The sequence below is a fragment of the Argiope bruennichi genome, chromosome 9, assembly GCF_947563725.1.
Source record: "Argiope bruennichi chromosome 9, qqArgBrue1.1, whole genome shotgun sequence".
NCBI classification, from domain to species: domain Eukaryota; kingdom Metazoa; phylum Arthropoda; class Arachnida; order Araneae; family Araneidae; genus Argiope; species Argiope bruennichi.
In genome coordinates, this window is record NC_079159.1 from 110,947,264 (window position 1) to 110,971,472 (window position 24,209).

At 28.7% G+C, this 24,209-nt stretch overlaps 1 protein-coding gene across 2 annotated transcripts in view; it reads right to left on the reverse strand.

Annotated features, from left to right (window-relative positions):
- Positions 1–73: 73 nt before the first annotated feature.
- Positions 74–24,209, reverse strand: part of LOC129983828 (neprilysin-2-like) — an 85,035-nt gene continuing 60,899 nt past the window's right edge. For both annotated transcript variants that reach the window (XM_056093482.1, XM_056093483.1), the window contains 15 exons: positions 21,411–21,590; positions 19,210–19,296; positions 17,977–18,101; positions 15,907–16,129; positions 13,565–13,663; positions 11,353–11,430; positions 11,156–11,259; positions 9,341–9,405; positions 8,089–8,140; positions 6,829–6,896; positions 5,024–5,151; positions 3,051–3,116; positions 1,360–1,455; positions 1,168–1,244; positions 74–350 (listed from right to left, as the gene is read on the reverse strand). In XM_056093482.1, coding sequence (XP_055949457.1) covers positions 251–350; positions 1,168–1,244; positions 1,360–1,455; positions 3,051–3,116; positions 5,024–5,151; positions 6,829–6,896; positions 8,089–8,140; positions 9,341–9,405; positions 11,156–11,259; positions 11,353–11,430; positions 13,565–13,663; positions 15,907–16,129; positions 17,977–18,101; positions 19,210–19,296; positions 21,411–21,590 — 1,548 coding nt within the window. In that variant the 3' untranslated portion in view covers positions 74–250. The remainder of the gene's footprint in view (positions 351–1,167; positions 1,245–1,359; positions 1,456–3,050; positions 3,117–5,023; positions 5,152–6,828; positions 6,897–8,088; positions 8,141–9,340; positions 9,406–11,155; positions 11,260–11,352; positions 11,431–13,564; positions 13,664–15,906; positions 16,130–17,976; positions 18,102–19,209; positions 19,297–21,410; positions 21,591–24,209) is intronic.

Genomic DNA, 24,209 nt, shown 5'->3' on the forward strand with positions numbered 1-24,209 from the left:
ATTGATTGAAACCACCTGCGATTCTAAAATATGTTTGATGTAGATGGGATAGCAATATAAAGACAACTGAACAAAATTTTCTTATATTTTATTATAAAAAGGAAACTTAAAAATGTGTCGACTGTACAAATGCTATAAAAACAATTTTACACATGAATCTAAAAACTCCAGTGCTATATTTGCACTCATCGCCTTTAAATAAATTATTTAAATATATGGTTTTATGAAATTAGTCCTTCTTATCAATGTATTACCATACTTGGCACTTGTTCTTTCTGTTCATTGCTGAATCGGGCTCACACTGAAATTCTTTGGAAAATTCAGGAAGATTAGACATGGGGCCAATCACTCTGGGAAAGAAAATAAAATAGGAAGATTGAATGACAGGCAATATATATCTGTAATATATCATCTGAGTTTTAGAGCTGCTCCTCCTTCCCCCCCCCCCAAAAAAAAACATTTATCAAGAATACTTCTATAATGTTAATTTAAAGGATAATTTAATCACTGCTTTTAACAAATCGCACATTTTCGTACCAAAAATATAAAAAAATAATTTTAAAGAATCAAGAGTTCTTCTCAATATGTAATGACTATACTACAATAAAAATAACCAAATTTAGAAGCATTAAATAAATTCATACTATCAGAAGGAAAAACAAAATATGAATGAAAAATTTAGAGGGATAATTCATTTGATTTTTAATGACTAAGTTTATTAATTCTATGATGGTTGGAATATGCTAAGACATGAATGCTTTTTAAGTGACTTTTGCTATTTATTATTTAAATTTCACATTTTTTTTTTATTAATTGAAATTTAAATCTATTTCAGATTTTATTTCCATAAATAGTGTATTGAAATATTGCTTAGGTAAAATTATTCAGCTTTCTTTTTTCTAGAAGAAATGCATATTATATATATATATATAATATTATATGTGTGTGTGTGTGTGTATTTTGAAATCCCCCCCCCTTTCTTCGTTGAAAATTATTGTAATTAAAATAGTAAATAGGAATTAGAACTCGTGACTTTTTTTTATTGTAAATATAATATAAAAAATGAGCAAAACACTTAATGAATACTTTAAAATTATTCTTTTAAGTACAAAATTTGTATATGAAAAATCAACAAAATATAGCTTTTTTAGAATTATCAATGCTTACCTAAATTGAGGTGGACTGTGGGATCCTGATATAATTCTCAGTTTTAAAACTTCTGGTCTGTATTTGCCACACCATACCTGAAAAAACACATTTATGAAAAGAACATATATATTTTAAAAGCATTTCTAACCTGCCTTAATCATTAAAAAAAAAAAACTTTATAAACATGAGATTCATCTTAAATGAACTCACATTAGCTGCACTAATCCAGAAAAGTTGACTTGGAGAATATTTCAAGCCTGGCAGTTTCAGTTCAGCTCCATGATCTTTCACCCATGAATGGTAGGCCTGGAAAATGAAAGAAGTGTCACAGGAAAAGAATAAAATTTATTTACTGTGTAATAATATTCCAAATACCAAGACATTATGCTAAATAAATTTGACAGCATATTTGCACATCTGAAAGAAGATGTCTATTTACATTTAACGCTAGGGCCAGTATTATGAGCAAGTAAATCACATTTGCTTTAAACATATAATGTAAACTTCATGAAAGTTATTTATCTTTTGGAATGGGAATTAAAATCAAGAATGTTTCTAAGGAGATGAATGCAGTACCATCAACTTAACTTAGTTTGAACAAAGGCTAAGAATATTTAGGGTTACGAGAAGGTTTTTTTTTCTTTTTCCCCACAACATTTCAGAAAGACTGAGCATGGATACATCTAATAAGCAGAATTGTATAACGGAAATGGCCATGAGAAAATACGATCTCGAGAAGATTGTTATCCAGCTGTACATGGACCACTACTGAGAGTAAAGACCACCATATTCTCTGCCTGTTCCAAGACATTCTGCACCCAGAGCTTCTGGTGGTATAAGAGTGATAAATAATCAGTTTATTACATTTTGTGTAAGATTCAGCTCCAAGTCATGTCACAAATTCCTAAATCATTGCCATCCATAATTTTAGTGGTACTGAGCTAGAACTCAATGGAGAGCGAAGTTGAGATTTGTATTCTAAATTGAGAACTTATTCTGTTTTCATACCAGTAATGGTCACATGTCGATTAGAAAAAGGGCATCCTATTATTGCGAAATGTTCTATAACATTGATACAATATTCTCAGACATTCATAAAAAAAACATGTAGCATATCACACAATATCTTGTATTTGTACTGTAGGTAAGCTTTTCGAATCAAGTTTTCTGTGATATAGGCATACTGGAACTACATTCCCCGGACAGAATTCTGATCTAGGAGCAATTTCTTACGAGAGCAAGAATATTCCCATCGATATCCCATATATCTTGACAGCAAATCTGTATGACAAACTTTTTGTGCTACCATGTCTAATCACTATTACTGGAGATACTTTATAAAAAGATAATGCTCAATCCCATATTGCTGCTGACACTCGGCATGCTTTATAGAATATTGACATGTTGCCTTGGTCTGCAAGATCACCAGATATTCCTTCCATTGAGCATATATCGAGGGTTACTCAATCCAGCATTATGCTTAAACAATATGGACTTGCTGATTTCATTGGCAAATATACAACATGCATGGAACTCCATCCCTCTAAACGACAGACACTTTTGCCATACAAAGCATAAGTGTTTGTCAGCTTGCATTCAAAACTGTGGCAATTGCAGTGGTTATTACAGTACTACCATTTCAGGTTATAAATTATTCTTCTAGTGAATAATTTGATCCTGCAACTTTAATCAAACAAACATGCTTCCTAAATAAATGCTTATATTCCATTCCTCTAAACTAATATATGTATGCAGATATAAGAATGTCAAATTGCTTAAATTACCAAAATTTTTAAAAAAAATATTTTTTTTAAATGTATTTAAATTAATGAAAATTTCTCATAAAACCTTCCTTTTCCAAATTAAATAATTCGTAAAGCTGATAAATGAATTTTCCTTACCCAATAAGCTTCTTTCAGTCCTCCATTATCAGCAATGTTCTCTCCTTGCGTATTGATGCCATTTACCTAGAACAAAAACAACATTTTATAATCAAAGGCAAAGGAAGATATGGTTGTGAAATAATTTGTTTTAATTGACAATTCTGTGGTATGGGGAAATGTTACAAGCATTTTATATATTCTTTCACATTATGTAAATATCTAATGCTTGCTTTTTTTTAAAGTAAGGAATATTAAAATAATAATAATTGTAAAATTCATATTTTAATTAGTTTTAAATGTTCTAAGAAAATTATATAGTTATGTGATTTCAAAGTTAATAGGGAACTTCATCATCAATTAATCTCTTTAATTTATTTAGTTTTAATTCAATAAAAAAGACACTCTCTGGTAGAGAATCCGAGAAAAAACAAGATTCAATAATAACTAGGGAGTTGCATCCCTGCTGGCTCTGCTCACAAACCCCAAAATTCTTGCGATTCTTTTAGGATTACTTCATGATCCCAACTTGCTCACCATACAATTATGCATTTCAGTTAATACCAGAAAAATTAAAATACAGTCATTATTAAAAGTAAAGTTCAATTATTTAAATTGCTAACAATATTTTTTCAAATACTAAAAACTATATCATCCATTTCTAAAATAAAAATTTTTTAGTAGCATATACATATATATAATTATAAGATGCTTCTTTTCTCTTATTTTAATTAGTTATATTTCATCAAAATTGGTCGTCGTAATTTTAATAATACTGAAATAATCATCGACGACGGCGAATATTAATAAGATTAATTTAATCGTGTTAATCATCTTTGATGAAGTATATCACATACATACAAAAAAAAATCCATATTAGTTTAATCGCATTATTTTAAATTACCACTGAATAATAATAATAGAGCATTCTAAATGGTTAGCTATACTTCAAAATGATGAATTCAAGTGGCGACGAAAATTAACAATGCTCTTGTTCGGAAATTTCGCTCCATACGCAGAAGACGCTTTACAATCATTTCGTTCATTCCGAGTGGATCTGCTTATGAATGTAAAAATTATTTTAAGTATGTATGATTCTTCGCCTCTTTCATTTGTCTTTCAACTTCTCTTGCCGAAGAATCATAATCAAAATAGCTCAACTTGAAATCATTTATATTTTCCAAACCCCTAAAAATAGCGTATCTGCGAAGGTAAGCTTATAAGCAAGCCGAAAGTAAAGTGTACGCTGTTGCCAGATAATGGTTAAAAAATTTTGTTTGATAATAGGTCCACATGAGTGTTTTATATAAATTATAATGAAATATATTAAAAACAAATGTATAATATAACAAAACGTGAAAACAATTGAAATAAAAAACACCTATTAGTGTAATAAACCACAAACTATTTTTCTTTAACAAAAATTTAAAATCAACAGCAAATATCACACGAGCATGACACGCTGAAAACTATGCGACGAAGAAATTAAGCATTAAGTCCAATAAATAATAATAATAATAAAGAAATTATGAATGTGATTAAAATTCCAATTCGCTATGTACCAGCCTCATGCTATTGCAATTTTTGCTTTGCCCTTCAGATTTATTTATTTATTTATTTTGTATATTCTTGGTACATTAATAAAAAAAATATATTTTCTTCGTTCTTAACTATTTTTTTATTATTCTTTTCTGAAACATAATTTTGTATACTGTGTATAAAACTCCAAAGAAATAAAAATATCTTTCTTCATCTTCATGATTTCGCTCGTGAAGCTATTTGCTATACTTGCGTCCTGGTTTTAAAATTACATGACGGTTATTTGGAAATGGATTTAATAACTTTTATAATGTTTACCCCATTATTTTAAAAATTTATTAATCGCTGACGTTCTTATGTCATATTTATTTAAATCCCGAAGTATGAGGATGAAATATAAGTGCATAATAAATTTCATTTGGTTTTTAAATTTGTGGATTGCATTCCAATTCTACCTTCAGTCCATTTTCTGCTGTGAAGTTACCGTACTGTTCGATGATGCACTGAGCTTTCTTCTTAAATCTTTCATCTGTGGTCGCGTCCCACCAGTTGACATTGTTTCCATCTTTATCGAACTGTCGACCTGCAAGACATTAGAACGCTATAACTTATTGAATCGAGACAGTGGCAAATTGTCGATACGGGTTCTATTTTGAAGCGCGCATGGAGGAGGGGTTACAATCAGATGGATAAAAAAATATTAACCGACTTGTCAAATAAAAAAATAGCAATTCTATGAATTCAAAGACATTAGGATAATATTAATACCTTATCAAATATCAGGTCTATTTTGTTACACTCATTTTGTTAGAGCTGCATATATAAAGGCTAAATATCAACTTAAATATAACTGTATGCAAGAGTGTATGCCGCGCACTATTAAATCAGTAAACAAGTAATATATGTAAAAAAAAATTTAAGTCAATTCCTACTTAGGAATTTTTACTTTTTATTTATCACTTTTTTACTTTTATTAAATAATTACAATTAATATAAATATGTATATACATATGACAGAATTACAATATTAAGTGGCAAAATAGAAATTGAATTGAAAAAACTGTATTAACATTAAGCGTCATCCACTACAAGTTTTATATATTACTTTTATATTACTTATTAAAAGTTTTTAGCTTGACGACAGATTTGGCGACCATTTGGCGACTCTATTTAAAGTATTAAAAATTAATTAATGAATAAATATTTGAAATTACATAATGAATAAAGAATTACGTCAAGTAATATATATAAAAATTTTTTAATCGAGTTCCTACTTATTTTCTTATATTATACTTATTACCTTATTTATATACCTTATTACTACTTATATACCTTATATTATGTATGATCGGGTGTCGCGTCAGTAATCTCAAAGCTTGGCGCCATACTTGGCGACCATTTTGCGAGATGGCGATGGATTTGGCGACCAAATAGAAATTACTGGACAAATTTCATCAATTAATATTTAAAAAAACTGTATTAACATCAAGTGTCATCCACTACAAGTTAAGAAAATGTATTTGAATTGAGTGGATGAATAAAAAGTATTTTATTAACATTGAAAATTTGAACAAGAGATATTTATATTATATATATAAGGAGAATGTGAACTAATAGTTGGAAATGAATAAATAAATAAAAACGGTTCCACGAATTTACTAAAACGTAACTAAAATTACCATGTTGAATAATTTCAGTGACGGATTTCCAACTAAGCAGCTGGTTAAGACTTTAAAGCTGAGAGATGAACGATTAAAAAATTTTTTATCTTCCCAGTTGCCAAATAAATAAGGTTGTAAAAATACAAATTCTATGAATTATAAAAAATTAAGATAATATTAACATTTTATCAAATATCATTCGTCAAGTTTGTATATGTTTAGTTACATTCATTTAATTGCTAGAATGTTTAAAAACACCAAACTCTGCTTCAAAAATATTGAGAACAAATGTTTATGATGGGCAGTCTTCAGTAATAAATAAAAACAAATACATTTTCACAAAATTTATAAAATTAAAATGATTAACCAAAAATAAGACATTAATATGATAATTTGATGAAATAAGAAACTAAATTGATCATTTTATTTTAAGAGGAGCTTCATAATATGCACTGTCTAAGACCGCAAAAGTAATGCTTACAGACTGGAATCCCAAAAAGCATACATTCATCAATGATTATAGATCATTGATATCAATAACATAATAAACTTGCGACACATAAGATCTCATTTTTAGAAAAACGCAATTCGCATCTTACCTCTGTCATCAAATCCATGAGTAATTTCATGGCCAATAACGTATCCGATGGCACCGAAGTTCATATAACTGTAAACAAAAAGTTGAATGTTAATAGAGTTTTGAAAACTATTCATTGAGTCACTTGATTTTGTAAATCGGATAAAATTTTAAGACTGTCTAAACTTGAAAGTGTGTCAGCCCATCATATGATTGGTAACAATAAAGATAATCCTTTTATTATAGGGTTAGATTAATAACTAAAATAGAGTAATTATAATAAAGAGTGCAAGTATTACATAAAATTTTGAATCGAAAATTATATTACAGTATATCGGACATTTAAAAAATATCAACAACAAAAAATGTATTTAATATTTCAAAACTTGGGACTCACAGTTTAAATAGATTTATGAAAGGATCTAATTAAATATTTAAAAAAGAGATAATATTAAGAAAATTTTATATTTTTAAGTAGACTGCATTATTGAAACCAGATTTTTTTTTTTTTTTTTTTTTTTTTTTTTTTTTTCTTTTTTGTGGGTGTGTTTTAAACGATCGAAAACTTTTCCTATATGGAAATTAATCACTTTTTCAGTAAGAAAAAGTGATTAATTAAACTTTATTGACAATTTTATTAAAACTTTATTAAGTGATAAATTTAAAACTTCATTGAAAATCAATTATACAAGTCGTATCATATAGAATAATTAAATATATCTGAAAATGATATTTTGTAATTTCACAATAATTTAATAAGAAATTTCGCTTCAAATGATATTCTTTAATATTTTCCAACATAAAATTCTTTTTCTATACCTATAATACCATAGAACTTTAAAACATTGATTATTAATTTCTATGTATGTTTACTCTCGTCACAACTATCTCTAAAAGTGTTATTTTAGAAAAAAGATAATTGGCATGCTGCACATTGTATTTTAACTAAACGCTCCAAGAAATTACTAAATTTTTAAGACAGTCTCAGAATTATTTAAGAATTGATTTTAATTCTTCGAATAATATAATGATCAGTTTGCGTGAAGAACTAAAAAATGTATTAATGCACTAAATTTTAAATTCTCCTGAATAATTCGAATATTTTGTATATATACGAATGACAAAAATTTTAGTATTATGAATTTCAAAAGAAATGAAAAGTAATAAAGGCAGGAAAACGATAGCTATTATTTTTTAAATGCTTTTTAAGAAATTAAGTAAAAATAATCAAATCTTTGACCGGAATATGGAGAGACTAAGCTTAATAAATATTTCATCTTACTGTGGTCGATCCTTGTTGAAGAAAGAATTTTGTAAAATTCCTGCAGGGAATTCTGTAGGAAGAGATGAGAATTTAAAACAATGATAAAATAAATCTGAAATATCGATACTAATTCATAAAATTTACTAAAGTATTAAAAAATATTCATGAATGTTTATTTAAAAGCATATTTTGATAATATTTTCATAATGAAAATCATTATACAATTCAGGAAGTCAATTTTAAAAAAGTGGGCTTAATTATTTAATAACCGTTTTATTTAATAACCGATTAAACGATATAATCAAAATTTTCTTAAACAATTTTATGAAATTATAGCATTGAAATATGAAAACATTAATGTCTATAATGACTTGACTGTCAGTTTCAATTTAAAATAACTTTTAACGACAACTTAAATGTTAATAAATGCACAAAGCTACTTTATAACAGTATAAAATCAATAAATGCACAAGGCTATTTAACATTTGAAATTAGAATTTTTATTTGGTTGAAAATACAAAATATTAAGCTCGCAAGATGTATCTGAAAAATATTTTAATCAATAATATTATGTAATAAAATATTATTAAACAACAAATTCTTTAATTACTAAAGTTTTTTAAATGCTTCCTGAAAAAAAAATATTTTATACAGTATTCTTTAATTTTGCTTATTTCAACATACTGATTTTTATATTAAAAACAATTAAAATCTAGCTGAACTTTAAACTGAGCAATCGTATATTTTTGCGATGTGGCTTTATAATTATTTTGAATCATTTAATTATGAGTAAAATAATTTATCAATATTTTTGAATCAGATAAGATTAGTGCTTAATTGAACTATTTAAATTACAGATTTTTTGTTAACTTAAGCTATGTAATTATAATGAACTCAAAAGTAATTAGTAAAGTCTTTGATAATTTAATAAATAAATTTCCAACACATTTAATTACTAAATTAAATGTTAATTTGTTAATTAAATTTTAAATTAATAAATAAATGAATTTCAAATACATTCTCAATCAAAGTTAATTAAAAATGAACATCGAAAATAATTTATCTTCTATTTCTCATACTTGCTTATAGATTCACTCAATTGCTGTTTTTTTATAATATATATATAAATTCTGCACTGCAAGAGTAAATAAACGAAAACAGGATAACACGACATTATGGATCGTTCCTTATTTTAAAAAGATGTGTTAAACGTAAAAAAAAATTATATTATAAGAATAACATAATCAGTGCTTTCAAGAAAGTCAGTTACCTATGCTGTTTTCTAAGGCATTGTAAAAGGCATTAACGACTGCTGCTCTCGCATGCTTTTTCCATCTGCAAAGAAACAAATAAATATATTTTTTTGAACAAAGAGCATAATTGAAATCTCTATATTGCAGAACGAAAATAATTTATTTATTTAAATGAAAATGTTATAATTAAAGATTTAGAGAATTTTTCATTTTTTCCCCTGATAAATAAATGGGATAAATTATTTTTAGAAACACTAAGGATCCAGTCCACTCACCAACAGATGCCTTTAAATTTTTCTCTCAAAAATAAATGAATCTAATTCTTTATTTTGCGAGTGCAATCATTAATGATAATCGAAACTAACGAATGAATCATTAAATAAACTATATTCTCTTTTTGCATTCAAAAAGTAATGCGATTTATACATTTAATTAAAAAAAATCTTTAATAATATATTTTAGAAATCTTGATTAACGATTTTCTTTTCTTTCCTCACCATAAAGGGAGATCACTTGCAATTTTGATCGTAAGATCTTATATGAATATTTAGACATATGAAAAAATGGTCGCATCACTTCTGAATTTTTGAAATATTTAAAATTATTCCCATTCTTTTCTTCATTAAAAAGTGAATCTGAATCCTATTTAAATCTAAAAGTATTAAACGTTCAAGTAATATGTAAGAATACTCTTTTTGTCTTTTCGATATGAAGTTGATGAAATTCAGTTCAATAATTTCGAAAATAAATTGGCAAATGCATTATGGTGGCATTATGTGTATTATAAAACTTAAAAACATAAATGTTTATGCATCAAAACTAAATACGGTAAGAAAAATCCAGTAATTTATTTTTAATAAAACCTTTATTGTTGCACTTGCTTCATGCTGATAATGCATTATAGCTTACAATCTAACATGAAATAATTCAAAGATAATATAATCCAATACAAAAATTAAACATAATTCTATCGAAATTTGTGATTGGATTAATTGAATCAGTAGAGCAGCGCATTTCCGAAGTAGAAAGTATCATTATCGGATAATAAGATAATGGAGAAAATAAAACATTTAAAACAGATAATTCATTTACAGTATTGAAATAAACTGCGAAGGTTTTTATTTGCATTGTGCATTGCAATAAATCCGTGTGTACAATAACATTTGATTAGAAAACATTTGGCCATTTATTTAATAATTCTCAATAACCAAAAGTAAAGTTATTCGTATGAATTCATTAAATAATTTTTAAAAAAATTCTGTAAATAGACTAATTGTATTCCTGGAGAAAAGCTATCAATTATTTAATGTCTTCTTTATACAAAACTATTCAATGGTTAGTTAATTTTGTTTGGTGCGGCATAAATCTAAATCCTAAAAAAATTAAGTTATATGATAACTTCTCAGTGTCAGCGTTAAGCAAACACTTCACAAATTGATTTCAAATCGAAAAATTTTCACTTGCAGTTATTTATTCTATAATTTTTAACCTCCAATTATTTAACTTCTCTTTTTTCATCTTTGTAAAAATGCAGTCATGTAATTAACCTAGTGCTTAGAATTTTGAAATTCTGCACATTAGCTTATTCTCGATGGCGAAAGACTTGGATTTTAGATTAATTAAACGAAAAATTTGATTCAAGTTGATTCCATAAACGTAGCGCCATCTAGTAATAAATTGAAGAAAAAAAAAGACGATTGCGAAGTTCTATAAAATTTATAAAATGAATCATAAATTAAAAAGGTAGAAAATAATTTCAAAATTTCACTCGTTTTTTCACTAAAAAACACTAATAAAATTGTTTAAAAATTATTTTTTTTTATTCTACTCACTCTCCTCTGATGTTGGGTTTGCGAAGTTGATCAAATGCATAATCGGTGGACCATTTTCTGAGATTCATGATATTGTCGAAGTAGCTGCCATTGGTAATCGTCAGCTGCAGAAACGAAGCATTTCATCCGGTTAGCATAATGGAGAGTTTAGGCTTATTCACAAACATTTTGAACGAATTTTCTGTTTCAATACTTACATTTTCATAAAGTTCCATAACCGCAGTATCATTCAGAAGCTCATGAGGATAACCGATATAAGGTTTTATTGTATTTGCCTAAAATAAAATTATATAGATTAAAATTAAATCAAATAAATTTATTTTATTGGTGGAATGTAAATACTTTTCGAATGGAACAAATATTGGCGAGTTTAAGTCGTATGATTAACTTTGCTGACAGAAATTTTGAATTTAATTCCTATAACTTCATTTTTCTTTGTGACTTTAGTTTTTATTGCGTTAAAATTGAATGCTGCAAATGAGTTTTTTTCTGATTTTATTGTCTTCGTATTTAAATCTTTCTTTTATTATTTAGCGATTTTTCAATGCAAATTAAAATTTTTGTAAAAATGTTTAACTATTTGTAAGAGAATTGATAGTCTATTAAACATACTGCAAATTATTTCTTCGTTTTTTTTTAAATGCAATAAATACTATGGAGAAGCATACAATCAGATGCGCACTCTCTTTCCACTCTTTCTGTAAGTATGCTGCTCTTTTTCGTGCTGAAATGTCTTCTTTCAGATTAAATCTCAAGAACCAGCTGCTCTCCTGGGTAATGAAATTGATAAGCGCAGCTGCACGTATCATTCAACATTCAGCTTCATCTTTTCTTGCATAGATGGATGCACATTGGAATTGAAATAAAAATGGCGCTATTTATTTTACGTGCATCACATTAGTGTAAATTGATTCTACCTTAAATGGCTTCTAATAAAATAATTGACTTTTAGAAAATGAATAACAAATTGTCAGAAGGTACCATAATGAATTGTCGATAGATTTATCTCCTATATTTTTAATTTTGTTAGTTAAATATCTCGTTATTTAATAAAGGAATCCAATACAGAACCATTCATTTTTTCCCCCTTAAAAAAATATCACGCAAAGAAATCTATACCTAATCCATGCCAGAAGTGTTCCTATATTTTCTACCCAACCCTTTAAAGGGCCATTTTTTTCTAGTCATATTATGTTAAAATATTTTTAGGCTTGAAATTAGAAGAAAAGGGATTCATTTAGCTTATTAGATAAATTTAATTTGATTTGATTAATTAATTAAATAGGTTAATTAATAATGAAGTAACAAATCAAGGCACATCAGTTTGTGTAAGATAAAGAATTGAAGCCTCTAAGTTTCTGTCTTTCTAAAAAATTTCTCAGAACTGATGCCAACCTACATAAATTCAAACAAAGATTGATAAATTTGGTGGGAAACATACTTCCCTCGGCCCTAGAAAGGGTTAATTATTAATTATTTATTTTCTACCTAATTATTGTCTACTTAAAATTCAATACTTATTTTCCTTGTAAAGTAAGTATTAAATTACCTAAAATTTTTCTTAAGAAGTGCTTTAAATTGTAATTGCAATTATAACCAATTTATTACCAGTCGTTTCTTGATACCATTAGAAGACTTGGTTTATCGAGAAACAATTTAAAATTCATTCAGGTTCATAATCCTCGCCTGAACCGAAAATTCTATTTTACATGAAGTAAAAGGCAAACCAAATGGTATGTTTTACCGTTTTTAACATCTTTAAATGGTAGTTGCTAATGAAATTTTCTTACAGTGGAATAGTAATCAAATAAATAACCAATTTTTAAAGCATGTTACTTAATTTCTTTGATATCTTCAATTTCCCCAAGAAAACTCTTTATTTTTAAGGAAAAAATTGTGGTGATTTCATAGAGCATTAAATTCAAATTTATTACTATTTCTAGCTAAATTATACTTTATGAGTTATCAAAATTGTTTACAACCTTAATTTTCCTTCATTAAAATATCCTTTGCACTTTTCTATGTGCAACACTATATACTTATGGGAGCAATTTGCCACCGGATATGTCGAGGTGTTGATACCATATATATGCTAATCGTATCTGTAACTGCGTGACCCTGCTGTCAACATCATAATGTCTTTCGGCAGATAAAATAATACCGATCTGATTCAAACTTCCTCCACACGAGACAGCAACACTAAAGGTCAAAGAGAATTTTTGCATAAAAATTCTTTGTTTTTTTCCGAAAAAAAATTAGATCCATTTTTTTTACACGGAAATATCGTTTCTGTACACGTATGTAATGTGGGAAAACGAAATATTTTACTTTTTTCCCAGGATCAGGTAATTGAGGAGCACAAAATCTGAATACAATGAAATGACGTCTAAAAATAAAATGTGAACAAACCTTCTCTTTGGCTTGCTTTTTTGTTCCTTCATCCATCCAGTCGATGTTGTCCAAAATGGTGTGAAACTCTTTGTGGATGTATTTCACCAATTCAAGAGCCTGAAATTTGTACAAAATACAATTCTGAATCCTTCATTTTATTAGTACAAAAATTAGTAGTTTTAAAAAAACTTTTAGAGTTGAAGGAAAAAGAAATAAGACTCAGGGATCCTAATGGATTCTTCATTGAAATTCGAAAAGTTGTACTTTATATTTAATAGGTAAATGATATACGGTTAAATAGTTTCAATTTTTTTTAAATCTTTGTTTTAATTTTTATATAAGTTCCTTTCTACTTGTTATTGCCTATAATAATGCGAAAAATATCAAAGGAATCCATGCATACATGCAATATTCTAATTACTTATGTTCAAAAAATTTTTATCATCAAATCGCTGTTTACATAAACTTTAAATTAAAAAAAAAATTTCTATTGTAAATTTCAAAAATCTCTCCCCTTACGCTGTAATTTAATCATAAACTCTCTTTAAATCTTATTACTGAATCTCAGTGACAGTATCTTTTTCAGAACTTTTCTGGAAAAAAAATTTTTAAGATGAAGAAAAGTAAATTGATACTGGTTTTCAAATAAATATCTAAACCAAAAAGTTCTGATAATACGTCCAATTAAATAACAAGACTTGGAATTTTTCTATACTAGAGAAATAATAAAAAAATCCTCAGATTAGATATTATTAGATGATTAAATGTTGTCTGGAATTAGGATAATTAGAGACAATAGATTTCTAATTATCCTAATTCCAGATATACGAATCGTTTTGTGTGGAAAAGGGTGAAAGAAATCAGCCAAACAATCGACTTTGACCAATATATTCAAACGGCGATATTTTAGTATAATATGTAAATACTCAAAATCTGAACAGTGTTTTATTTTAGTAATTACATTAATACGTTATAAGCAAATAACGTTTTTTAATTATACAATTATCTGAGTTCACTTATTAATACTTGAAGTTTTACTGAAGTTTCGATATTTCATAAAAACAAGCTTGGAAGAAAATTCCATTTGTAATGATATAAAATTTATGATAAAAAGTTATTTTGGAGCATTTTTATTTTAAAATCATCTTTCGAAAAAGCTGTTACAAATACCACAGTAACAATCTTCGAATTAGTTAGAATCGAAAGTCTCTAATATTTTAATCTATTTGTAGAAATAAAGATGCTCAAAGTTGATGTTAAAAAAACTTGTGAAATATGTATACAAAATTTCACAAGTTTTTGTCATCATTATTGGGGACATTTTAACACCTACCCTGCTGATTTTCATATATGAATCTTATGTCTTGTTGCTTATATGTGCTTTTAATATGTCTTTTGTACTTTAATATCACTTATCCATGTATCAGCTATGAAACTAGATAATAGACATATCATTGAAGTCTGGGTTATTTTAAAAGAACTAAATAGTGCTAAGATAAAAATTTGACAGAACATCTATTTTCTAATTCTTTATTCGCTAACTTTTTAAACTCATCTAATCAAAATATTTTATACTTTAATAATATGTTTAAATGTATTAAAGTAGAAAAGCTTGTTTTTTCTTAATGTAAGTGTTCAGAATGAGTAACCCTCTGGTAAAAGACGTCTTTTTCATCTTGAATGTTCAAGTTTAAAAAATGTTAATTGCTAAAATGATGTCGGAAATTTAACAGATAAGATTATTCTGAAAAGAACATCACCACATAAAACTAAAATGCCATCGTTATTTCATGAAAAATCAAATCAGGTGTCAGAATAGTAGTACGAATTATTCTTGAATCTAAAAAAAAAAAAATTACCCTAATTTCTTTGAAAAATTTTGCAATTTGTTTTATAAATGCGACCAAAAAGTATTGTTCTGTATACAAAATCTGTATGCAAAAAGTACTATATACAAACTCTGTTCTTCATTATCTTAGCTGAAAAAAAAAAGGATTCGCTATCTTTTTTTTCTTTCGCAAAATTTTGATAATGATGTTTCTAGACTATTAGAATAAATTACGTACTAATTTCCGCAAATATGCATTTGAAATCTCACATTTCGCGCAATCCTACGCATAAACGTTTAGAAGAAATCATGAGATTTTATAATATTTAATGAAATTCCACGCTTTATCATCCTTGCTGCGAAATGTTCATTTTGAATGCTTTCATCTATTAAATTTGAAATTAAGTAATGCAACATCATAGAAACTCGAACCGATCGATGGACAGTGAATACATTTTTTGAATTCTCATGCGTTATAAAGATTGTTCTTAACTTTCATTTCGTGACTCTTAGAAGGAGGTATTCAACTCACCGAATCCTTGCTGCCGTCCTTGAAGTAATTTCGCACGTAATAAGAACTGAGCGCGATACCCAGGCTGCCGGATAGGGAGGAGAGACACTGTTCCCATCTCGGTTCCTCCTGGCTCTTTCCCGTGATCACCGTGCTGTACTCTTGGGCTAGGGCACGCCAGTCCTTCGACAGCAGAGACAAAGTTTGTCCGGCAGCACGCCACATCATGTAATTGGCAATCACTCTGTAAAGAAGGAAGGATCAACTTGAAAAGAGATGCAGCAAATGTGGTCGATCATATAAATCAATACGAGAGGATAAAGATTTTCATCTTCATTGATTTTTTTTCAATAAAAATTTCCACTTGCATTTCCTCCAATGAAGTATCTTGAAATTTCAGTTTATTTATATTAACGTCCCTTTTTTAAGACAACACAAAGGTTATTTTAGGACGGACCTTGTAATTTTGAACTATTGCCAGATGACGCGAATGACACCTGAGCTGGCACCCTCTCCAAGCTTCCACACCAGCGGGAGGACGTTTTAGATCCCGACGGATTTAATGTGCACCAGACCCTCTTACACAACGGCTCTTCGGAGGAATTGAGTCTCGAACTTGAAACCCTCCAATTCCGAAGCCGTGATCTTACCACCAGGCCACCGCAGTCCCATTTTGAAGTTTCAAAAAGAACGAGAGAAGAGTGATAAAATATGAACGATCTATTCACACAAAACTCGTAGAAATAATAAAATACAAGAATTTAATTACATTGGTCAAACAATTAATCACATTAGCTACTCTCTTTCTATTGCTTTCAATTATTGCTGTCTCTTTTTCTCTAATAGAATTATCTAATAAATATAAAAGAAATATAATTCCTTCAATGGAAAAAATTATGAATTTCTCCAGAACTCCTGTCAATACAGGTTTCACCAGTTATATTTTTAAGTTAATTATGTGAGAATATTCTACAAGCTTCTGAGAGTAAGGATTTATTTTTTAAATTGGTAATCCGACGATCAGAATGACGAGAAATAAAATGGCATACTCATACTTCATCGGCTAATCCTTGATTAAAGTGACAAGATTCGTTTAACTGATGCTCCGTTTTGAAATTATGTGAAGTCTAAATAAAACACGAGAAATTTTGAATCTTAAATGACAAAGAGGAAACTAGAAACAATATTTTACATAAGATTTTGCATCGGGTTATCAATTTGAAAACATTATCTGCTCGAACATAGTTATCGTGCAAGAAGGCAGATATAAGGCAAGATATTCGGTAGCACGAAAATTTTCGTTTAAGAGATATTCTGCCACATGAACATCGAAGATCAAAAAAGTGTTTGCAACAGAAGCAAGATAAGTCAACCATCTGACTCTCCGACCCGCCATGAAGGCACACGGGTTTAAACCATAAAACTGAATGACCGGACCGCCAAAACAGCAACACTGGTGGGAATGGTGGTTGAGTCCTAAGGGCCATCACCGGTCAAGGTACAACCCTCCCCGAAGGAAGTATCATCGATGAGAGGAGTCAGATCCCCCACCTATTTGTGTACCCTCCAGGGTGACGAGATCCAACCAAAATGCCGGAAGCATCTCATCCCCATTTCGAGGTGTCCCCCCCGGGAGTTTACAGAAGCAAGATAAATAAAAATTAGCTGAATAACTGTGTCTTTTTAGACAAAATTCAATACATCACTGGAAACTGCCTATCGCTATAAAATTTGTTCGAACAACTTATCGATTTCGATGAAACTATATTTCCAAAAAAATATACCTATACATAAGTCTATATGGACTTTTTGTTTAGTTTTGAGATTACCAAACAAATATAAAAAGGAGTTCAAAAAATAATTTACGTAATAGTAAATTTTAATTTAGAAATTTCTAGTATTTAATGCAATCTCTCCCTCACCATTAAAAAGGATTTAAAGACTGATTTGTTAGATTAATAGAAGCGAAATGTTGGCCATTTAGGTATTATTAATTGTTATTAGGTATTATTTAATGATGGCCATTATTAATACTCGGTTTCGAGAGTAAGTTCATGCACTGTTCAATAATATATTTTAAGCAGTTCTTACCTTTTATCGGTGTTCATCATCAAATCTGCGAAGCGAATAATGAAATCGGGGACGGCTATGATTAAAGACTCGTTATGATAGATTGGATCATTTAGCAGACCGTTGAAATATTTCAGCCAATTAATCTGCGAATTAGAAACATGGTTTATTTAATCAATATCACAAATTTCATCCACAAAAATGATTGACAAAAAATATTTTTTTTCCAACAAATTCATGTTTTTTTAAATGATCCCAAATGAATCATTATAACTGATGACAAAATTGGAAATTTGATGAGAAACTTAAAGATTTGATTAGAAATCACAAAATATGAATAACTTATCCTGTTCTTTTTTTATATTGCCAGGGAATGGATTTTTTATATTGTTGTTAATTCCTTTTGCATATATTTTCCTTATTGCTCGAAGAATAGCAAGCAGAGTGGCATTGGAACACGAAAGAATCGAGTATGAAATGACCTTGCATTCCTGCTTAATTCTGGACTCTTATGTCTTTATTTCGTGTATTCAAGAGATTCTGAAGAAGGAAATTCGAGAATTTTCACACGAAAGAATCTTTTTAAATTACTTAGTAACAAAATACTTATAAATAAACTTTAAAATAAGAGACTCCAAAAATATTTTATAATTTGTTCACTTTTGTTGAAAAGATTCATTCATAAAAAATATCACGACCTGAGCAACAATTTGTGCCTGTGCTTCTGTGTTAATAATTTAGCTTCTTCCTTATTCTTAATTTACTTCAGTATAAATAGTGTAATTTAGTCTTTCAATAATAATGCCTATTTTAAAGCAATCTAAGAACTATTTTGACTGAGGATTTGTATTTTTGAATCTTAGTCAGAGGACGAGAAGGCATCTAAGTCGACACTTCTTATTCAAACGTCTATGTCATTAGCGGGAGGATGTTAGAATCATCGTCAGATTAAACTTGATTGAAGATCGAACCATCTTCAGTAAAAATAGGTTTTCAAATATAGAAATCTCCAGTCCTTAAATTAAGGCCTTACTTCAAGGTCTTGTGATAAAGTAGAAAGGAATAAATTTGCATTTGTGAAAAATCAGTTATTGTTTAAACTTGTGCAGAAGATTTCATACGCACTTAAAGACGTAATGTTTGAGTGCCTACTTCATTCGTGAAAAATATCTCATCTCTAAAAGGAAATGGTAATTTTTTCATTGAGATATGAGTTTCCGGAAGTATAAATCTTGTTATTCGTTCTGTACTTACTTGGGGAACCAATTCTTGCAGTTTCTGGACCGTGTACTTGTTGTACAACTTGCTGATGTTTCGACGCTCTTCTCGTGGCAAAGAAAACTGCAACAAGAAATCGAAAAGAGCACATTAAGAGGCCTCTCTTTCAATAAAGTAGTTGATAAAAAGTTCACATTTCAATAGATTTTTATTTAATCAACTATTTTAGTCTAATTTTGTATTTAGCAACTTTATAAAAATCTGTATGTTTTTATGCATTATGAATGAAGTCTGTGAGTCAACCATGTTTGTACGAAATTATTTTTAAACAGATACCAGTTTTTATAAATATTGTAACATAATGAATCATATTGAAACTTAGCCAATTATGCTTAACAAGATCTTAATATCCTAATTTTTTTTATTCCCAGAATTTGTATCTTTCCACAAATTTATATATGTGACAACTAACAAAATTTTTTTTTCAAAGAAACTGCCTGCTTATTCCTTCACCCTCAGTGTCAGCATCTATAAAATACACCGATTTATCTATAAAAAAATAATAGATACAGATAATTAAGCTTTTGACAATGACTTTTACTACAAATTTTCATCGTAGATAATTTTAAAAGAGGAGAATTCAAAAATTGCCTCTTTAACAAAAATGCAATTTTAAAATTCTGGAAAATTAAAAAAAAATGAGGGATTTATAGCAAACTACCCCAGGGTTGACACTTTAATTTTTTCTAACTTATATACTAGTTAGCTTTTTTGCGAGTGGATGCTTTTGTGTGTATACTTCGGTAATATGGTAGTGCATTTATATATATGTTATTATATTTATGCAATTTATGTTTATTCTTATGATTTCATTTATGTTTACTTTCAAAATATGTGCAATATTTTTTTTTAATTTTTTCGCACCGACGGGTGTCAAGTTTTATGACTTTAGAAAAAAATAGGTCAATTTTGTAAATAAAAAATCATATCACTGTACTCTTAAAAAAATTTTCATTACATTTTTTTATATTCTGTATTATTCTACTTACAAAGTCAGTAGAAAAATTACCAACAAGAATAAAACGTAATTATTTTAAACATACAAATTTCAATAAAATATGGGAATAAAACTAATCAAATGTATTCATTAGCTTATTTGTATTAGATTTAAAAAAAACTGATCAATCCTTTAATACCTTCTAATATGTATTCATATTAAGCGTTATTGACTTTTTTTAGGGGTTGAAAAGATGTGTATAAGAGTTCTTTCTGGGAATATGCCAAATGGGCGTAATTAAGCAATCATAAATCACTCAGATTTTAATCGAGTTTATACTGAAAAAATACTCCCGATTATAGAGCAAACAACTTGAAACGTATTTCTCAATTTTGGGAAAAAAATATGCAGCTTTATACTTTTAATGGTGATGTTTTTAAGATGACATATTACTTGGAAACTGCGAGATGCGAATGCACAATCCGAAATCGTTCAAAAAGGCTCTGTATAGCAAATTTCTGAACACTGAGCTCTAATTATTTTTTGGGATATGACGCAATTTCGAAGAAAAGATATTTCCAAATTTTAGTTGCATTTTAAATAATTAAAAATTAATCGAAATTTTAATATTTTAAGTCATTAATCTTAAAACTCATCTTGAAATTTATTTTCACAGAAAAATCTCGAATAAATAAAGTAAAAAATGTTTAAAAAAATTAATACGATTATCATGATATCCATTTTATTTCCATATTCATTTTTTCTGTATATTTTAACGAATAACTTACAACAATACTTTTCATTGGTTTAGTCATTAGTTCTTAAACACATGCGTTTCAGCGATTTTAAGCACTTAATTTTTGTCACATGATTAAGAATAAACTCTTTGAAAAGTAATATAAAGATAGATGAATAAATCCTATAAAACATTTATGACTAGAAGAACGCTAGTCATGAATTAATATCAAAAAGTCATGAATTAGAGACTTCCAATTTAATTCTGTACAACTTGACATCATCAGCGTTAGGATTTTTTCCTAACTGGAGATAGTCACATCTTCGGAGCTCAGATTGTGTCTTATCCTTTTGTTTTCTATCAAACATTAACATGCTACGGGATTTTTAACTGAAAGTTCGAATTTACGTAAAATCCTTATTTTTAAGAAATGCTTTGGAAAAACAACTAATCTAAAACAGTATCTTGGAGAGGAACAGTATCTTGTCATTTGTCTCTACTCACGTTGGCGAGAGTTATCTCGAAGTTGAGGGCTCGCATCAGTTCTTCCTCCGCTGTCTCTTCGTTGGCACCGAGCTTCTTGGCGGCCTTGACCATCAGATTGAAGTAAGCTGCCGTCGAAGAATCGTTCAGGCCCCTCACCAGGTAGGTCCGGTCGGGCATCCCGAGAGATGTCTGATCCAACTGAAACAGAAATAAATCATTCCAATTTAATGTGCGCTTAAAGGATATCACATGCAACAAATATGAATCTTTCATAGGAAAAAAAAAAATCATATTCAGAAATTCAATAGTTATTCTCTAAGAAGACATTTCGAAAATGATTTCAATCTTAATATTTTAGATTGACTGTTTTTCCGCAAATGAATGAACGCTCGATTGTAACGTATTGATCGGCACGGAGGTCACCTGTGATCGACATTTCATTAGTTGTAATCCGCTGTGGAGGTGGTCCTAAGTGACCGGCAAATGGATTGAGCTATTGTTTAACGTTACCGGTCACTTCATTCAATATATTATTTCACTGTATGAAGTGACCGATGTGGCTTTTCTGCATGTTACTGCGAATATTATTTGAAAGAAATATAATACAACCTCATTTGTAGTATTCTATTAGTGACATGATGGGTACTGGTGATTGCATATAAAAATAATGTTAAATTTTGTTTAAAAAATACACCAAATAATAAAATATTAATTTTGCCTGTATATCCGCACAGAAATAAGCCTGAAAACCAATAGTATTTTTCAAACAATTTGTATAAAATCCTAAGGGTGAAAAATGTGTTAAAAAGTTTCGTGTAAGGATATACAGAAAAGAAAAACCAAGGGAAGAAAACAAACGAAAAATTTCGGATTTCCGTTAAACTTTCTAAGCAATATTTATTTCTGTAAGCATATGATTTTTATTAAGAAGCATTACTAGATACAGAGATATTTCAAAATTTCAGTGGCAATCTTGCAAGCAGGTAGTCATTCAAAATTCTGTGTCGCCACACAAAGAAATACAGAACTTTCGTATGAAATGTAACCCTGTAATTTTTTATTTTTCTGAAATATAAAATAACGTCTATGTGTTTTAAATTTAAATAGTATATGCGATTTTCGAAATTGTTTATTTTATTCTGGCCAATAGATTGTGAAAGAGTAACAATGGACTTTTCAAACTGAAATATCTATTTTCAGAAACTTATATTCAATTATCCGAAAAAATCTCTTTCTGAAATGGTGAGATTTTACATGTGTCGGATAAGAAAGATTTCGCTGCACCTTAAATTATGCATGATATAATACTATGAAGACTTCAATCGATTGTTCGAATTATAAATTATATTTAAAGTCTCATTTCGAACCCCCCCCCCCCAACAGTCTATCTGAATTATGATTTTCTAGTGGAATCAATTCATAATTACGTTATGCACATCAAATAAATTGCATGATTTTAATTTTGGAATCCACAAGGTATCTTAGAGAACAAAAAAGGATGTGCCACTACTACACATCACACAACAATGCACAGCCACGTGCTAAATGACATGCCAGTTTATATTTAGCTTATGACCGCCATCAGTTGACTATTGCTAAAAGAATTCCTCGGTTCGATTTCCTTTGGAAATTGCAGAACATTTATAAGCCAATTAAATGTACCGTTTGAATACATACCAAAATGATTTCATTTATTCAAAGAAGCAATATAGGTTATGCGAATTTATGTCTGCATTGTTTCAGAAAAAATCTCATTTATCATTTATCAGTGTATTATCATCATAGTATCTTCATTTATTTGGAAATGTTATTATAAACTTGCACTTCCCTAACTTTCAAAAAAACTGTAATAGACTTTTTTATTTGCAGTTTTTGATTTAGCGTGGTTCAATTTATGCTTTGAATTGAGTGAATGGTTTTTCATTCGCTGTCTTATGTGCTAAAGCTCTAAAACTTTGAACACTTGTGTATTTTGAATGAGAATAAATTGTTACTTTTTTTTTATTTTCAGAATTTAAATTGTCAACCAATTGACTATTTTAATTTTGATCCTATTCTGGTGGTGCCATCTGTTAGAAAGCATATGAAATTTATAAAGATACCATAATATTTATAATGATAAATGACATATTAAAAACAAAAGAAGGGAATAATTAAATTAAATATAAAAAAATGTTTTTAGTATACTAATAAAAACGTTTTTAGTGAATTTGTTCCATTCCGAAAGTGATATAAAAGAATCCCTACTAGCACAAGGTATTTTGAGATACATCTACGAAAGTGTTCAATATCTTGAATGCCATACAATACCTTGGGGATATTATGTTATTGGGCACTTTGTGGTAACAGGGCAGATTATCCATGACATCATCCTTCTCAAGATTTTGACAAAATAAAATATAAAAAAAGGGGATACCTTGCAAGAAATCCCGCTGTTTTACATTCCGGGCGAGACAGCAAGCTGTGTGGTTTTGAGCTCATTTAAAATTCAAGCGAATTTCTTTCCTACGTGACAGGCAATAAATAGTTGCGAATAATTTCCTACTCAATTGACAGAAGATGCCTCCTCGAAAAAAAAAAATGACAAAAATATTCGAACAAGAATCCTCTTTGCTTTTTCAAGTTTACATTCAATACGAACTGTTCTTGAATATCAAAAACGGAATTTGTTGCCCATAGAAGTTCACATAAATGAAACTAATAAACCATGAAATACCTTAGGCACACGAGAAGTGCCTCATCTTTTGAAGATAATTTGAATGTAACTTCAGAAACTAACGTTGTAATCGCAGACTAAACCCGATGGTTTTAGTCGAG